The sequence below is a fragment of the Haplochromis burtoni genome, unplaced genomic scaffold, assembly GCF_018398535.1.
Source record: "Haplochromis burtoni strain Fernald_Lab_line unplaced genomic scaffold, NCSU_Asbu1 Contig_2770, whole genome shotgun sequence".
NCBI lineage: Eukaryota > Metazoa > Chordata > Actinopteri > Cichliformes > Cichlidae > Haplochromis > Haplochromis burtoni.
The window spans coordinates 1-4,288 of record NW_024585131.1 but is presented as its reverse complement, the minus strand read 5'-3'; the positions used below and the strand labels follow the sequence as shown (position 1 = coordinate 4,288).

The following is a 4,288-nucleotide window of genomic DNA, read 5'->3' as shown; positions in this document are numbered from 1 at the left end:
TGTGTGTGTGTGTGTGTGTGTGTGTGGACGCAGGTGAGAAATTGCCTTCATCAGCCTCCATTCTTGAGGCTCCTCCCACTAAGGAGCCCGACCGCAGCCAGGTGAGTTAAAGACTTCAGTTAAACAACTGGGAGTTAACTGGGATGCTTTTATTGTGAAGGAAGAGTCTTGCTTTGTCTCCCTGCAGGTGAGGATGGTCAAAGATGGGGAGGGGTTAACCTGTCAGCCAATCACTGAGGGGGAGGAGCAAGGCCTGAGTGACCTCGTTAACAACAACAGAGAAGGTGAGCTGATCAGCTGATCGATCTCAGTGATGTCACTGCAGCTGTTTCTTCATCTTCTCTTTGTCTCCAGATGTTAAAGATGAGTCCCAGCAGCCTTCGCCCCGCCTGATCACCTCCACCCCCACTCAGGCTTCAGGGATCCCCCTGCCTCCCTGCTTCACCACTCCTCACCCCAGATTTGAAGAGCCAGGCTCCGCCCTCTCGGACTACAGCCCCAGCTCTCCATATGACCCGCTGTTTGAGCTCGCTCTGCCGCGGGCGGCCATGCTGTTCGTTGGGAAGAAGACCCAGGTAAGGTCAGGTGGACCGAGCCACAGGTGGTTTTTGTGAGCGTGCTCGGTAACGTGCTGTGTCCTGCAGGAGGTGCTGGAGAAGAAGGGGGGAGGACCACAGAGGGAGAACAGAGAGGAGGAGGTGACCTCTGTCTCCCCTCTGAAGGTTCTGGACCAGCTGATCGCCCGTGGAAACAACGCCCACGATTGCCTCAGCAGGAGGTGAGCCGCAGGAAGTTATCAGAGGGCATTATCAGGCAGAACGCCGCCTCACGCCCAAAACACACCGATCAGTATCACATCAAAGGTGTGAGTCGCCTAGCTTCATATTGTGACGCATAAACGCCCCCTGAGCGAGCGCTTTGGAGATAGTGGGAAGACAGAAGTCCTTCTAACAGGAAGAAAGCTGCAGCACAGCCAGGCTGAGGGAGGAGAGGCCGGTCGGGGTGAGGTGACAAAACGAGACATTAAACACGAAGCGAGATTCCCGCTGCTCGCCGATCGATGGAGCGAGGTGCAGCCATCGTCTAGTCTGTCGATGAAACCGTGTCCTTAGATTTGAAACATCTGCACGCGTGTCATCAGAGACCCGTCTCATGTTGTGTAAAACGTGCTAACCTGCGTCACCTCTTTCTTCTTCTGTGGTGTTCACAGGTTATCAGCTGGGAGTAAGTCGGTGGATCGGAGTCACTCTGGAGGTAAACAGCAGAGCATGAAAAGCAAAGGTACCTGAACTCTCGCCTCATCACGCTCATTAACCTCACATGCACATGAAGCTGTAAGCTCACTGTGTGGAGCTGACAAGCTCCTGAACCCGCGCCGCTGTTTCAGCTCGTCGTCACATTCGCTGCTGTTTGCGGGCGCCGTCCTGAATCTGCGTTCAGGTTTGATCTAGCCGGCTGGTGTTCTCGGGTTCAGTTTTCACGTCTTGAGGCTGATGAGGAAGCGGTTCGCGGCAGGATCCACGCTGGTTCTTGGCAGCTGTGGGACACCGTGCTCCGGTTCTCTCGTATTCGCCGTACTGACCACGCCCGGCTCGTTTAATGACCCTCAGACGAGCTGCGGCGTCAAGCTGCCAGGTTTGCATCAGCACAGAGGATTTCATTAGAACTGTGTGTGTGTGTCAGGCTCCACCCAGGAGGAGGAGCTTCAGTCTCTGACCAATCAGCTGCTGCTCGTCCATGCTCAGCTCCAGTACGAGCGCTTCAAGCGGCAACAGCACGCCATCCGAAACCGCCGGCTGCTGCGGAGGGTCATCAACGCGACAACGCTGGAGGAGCAGAGCGCTGCCATGGTAACACACACGTCAACCTCATCATGATGCTGAACACCACCCACGTAGCCCCTCCTCTCATGTTTTCTCTCCTCCGTCACGCTGCTGGTTGCAGAAGTCTCAGCTCGGCGTTCAAGACGAGGAGATCCGGAGTCTGAGGGCGAGTCTGGACGAGGAGCAGCGCCGATATTCGGCGCTGCAGCGCGACACACGCACACGCAGCGGGCAGCTGCACACACACATTGCACATCTGCTGCAGCTGCAACGAGACGAGCAGAGAGAGAGCCAGAGACTGCAGGTCACACACACACACACACACACACACACACACACACACACACACACCATCAGCAAAGAGCTTCACATCCTGTGCTCTGATTGGCTGTTGCAGGGTGAGCTGCAGGAGTGCCAGAGCAGACTGCAGGATCTGGAGGCGGAGCTTCAGAAAGCCAATTACAGGGCGTATAATGCTGAGCACCAGCTGACCCAGCTGTCAGTGAAGGTGAGTCCCGATTAGTCGATGGCATCGTTGAAGGGGCACGGCGCCCAACTGCTTCTCTCTGTGTGTGGCCTCGCAGCATCACAGTGTGTCCATGACGACTAAATACACACCGAGAGGAGGCAGATATGTGGGTCAGAGGGGTTTCACTTCCTGTCAGACACCGATAGATCTGTCGAGTCTGTAACGAGTCCGTGTGTGCTCAGGCTGTTTCAGTTTAAACCAGCAGCAGAGAAACTGAAGACAAAGCCAGTTTTTCTGTTTCTAAATAATGAAGGAGGACGAGCCCACAGTGGCTCAAAAACAGCAACCACAGCTGAAGTCCTGAGGCAGCTGCTCCCACTCAGTCCTGTTCTACAGATGTTTGTGTGTCTGTGTGTCTACAGCTGTGCAGCAGTGAGCAGCTGCATCAACAGATGTTCCTGCTGAACCAGCAGCTGGTCCTGCTCGGAGAGACCAACAAAGCTCTGCAGCAACAGCTGGAGGGCGGAGAGACACAGCGCTGCACCGTAAGACCCACACACACATACACACACCAGCTTCAGTCAGCTTCAGTCAGTTTCAGCCAGCTTCAGTCAGTTTCAGCCAGCTTCAGCCAGTTTCAGTCAGTTTCAGCCAGCTTCAGCCAGTTTCAGTCAGTTTCAGCCTTTATCACGAACGAGTGGGTGATAAAGCGCAGACACGCACCTGCATGCAGAGCTTCAGGATCTGATTAGCAGAATCACATCTACGACTGTGTTTCTCATCGTTTCAGTGAGACACTTTTTCTCTTTCACGCTAACCTGCCGAGGTCAGCACATCACAATCGTTACTCAGACTCCGGCCCTTTCTCAATTCTAAGTATGCAAGTCCGTGCTCGCGTTCTCGGCGAGACCGGACTCGCCGAGAACGCGAGCACGGACTCGCGATTTGTACAACTGGAACACCAGCGTACTTGATGATGTCACAGGTCCAGAGTTTTTACTGCCGTCCTTAATTTAACTGTGAGTAATATGTGATGAAGCTTTAATCACAGCCGAACCGGTTTACTCAGGAACAAATTAAACACTGAAACAAACCAAACATTAACATTTAGAAGTGATCTAAGTGACTTATATATCATGTTTAACCTCAGTAGTGAAATCTCCATTAATAAAAATAGTGTACATGTACATACGTGTACATACCTTAATAAAAACAAGCAGGTGAGATGTTAGAACGCTTTTGTTTTTATTGTAGTGGACACTCAATACAATAGACAGCTGCTGGGGTTTGTTTAACCTGAGTAGCAAAAAGACCGCGGGGGGTTGAAAACGATGTGCCGGGAGTCCGCTGTTCTCGCCGGCTCTAATAATCCTCAACCTCGCTGTCTGCTGTGGAGCTGGCGGGTCACAGACGTCTCCGAAAACGTCGGAGCGCGTTTGGAAATACATGACATCTTGATAAATCGAGCAGATGTTTGAAGTTCACACAGCTACATTCTCGCTTGAAAATAACTTAAAAGTTTATTTTGTGACCCAGAAAGAGTAATATGTAAAAGTTTTTAGCCCCGATCGTCCGCCATTGCCGCGTTTGAGTTTTGGACGAAATGCATTCTGGGATATTTAGCTGTACCAACTACACACAAGTCACCACCGATGCATGCTCGATAAAACGGGTGGAGCGAGAACACATCCGGGACTTTTTCGCGTTCTCTTGATGCGTACTTTGAACTGGAACAGTACTTGGTCTCCGACTGATGACGTATCACGAGTACACGAGAACGCAAGTACGCATATTGAGAAAGGCCCTCCGTTTCTCCTTCAACGTATGTTTTGATTTAGATTTTTGTTTCTTATTAAAGACAGTTCACTAAAAGCACGTACAGAGTTATCAAATTACTTTTATTGTCACATCACATGTGCAGGTACACTGGTACAGCACATGTGAGTGAAATTCTTGTGTGCGAGCTTCACAAGCAACAGAGTTGTGCAAAATACAA

General features: G+C 51.6%; 1 protein-coding gene across 2 annotated transcripts in view; it reads left to right on the top strand.

Annotated features, from left to right (window-relative positions):
• The window catches only part of LOC102290832 (hamartin), a gene marked incomplete at its 3' end in the record, with an annotated part of 8,210 nt that extends 5,373 nt beyond the window's left edge, over positions 1-2,837 (top strand). The window contains 9 exon segments of one of the 2 annotated variants that reach the window (XM_005953072.3): positions 34-101; positions 188-284; positions 355-575; positions 645-778; positions 1,211-1,254; positions 1,684-1,850; positions 1,945-2,127; positions 2,221-2,331; positions 2,715-2,837. In XM_005953072.3, the coding sequence (XP_005953134.2) occupies positions 34-101; positions 188-284; positions 355-575; positions 645-778; positions 1,211-1,254; positions 1,684-1,850; positions 1,945-2,127; positions 2,221-2,331; positions 2,715-2,837 (1,148 nt within the window). 2 annotated transcript variants of the gene reach the window in all.
• Between the last annotated feature and the right edge of the window lie 1,451 nt (positions 2,838-4,288).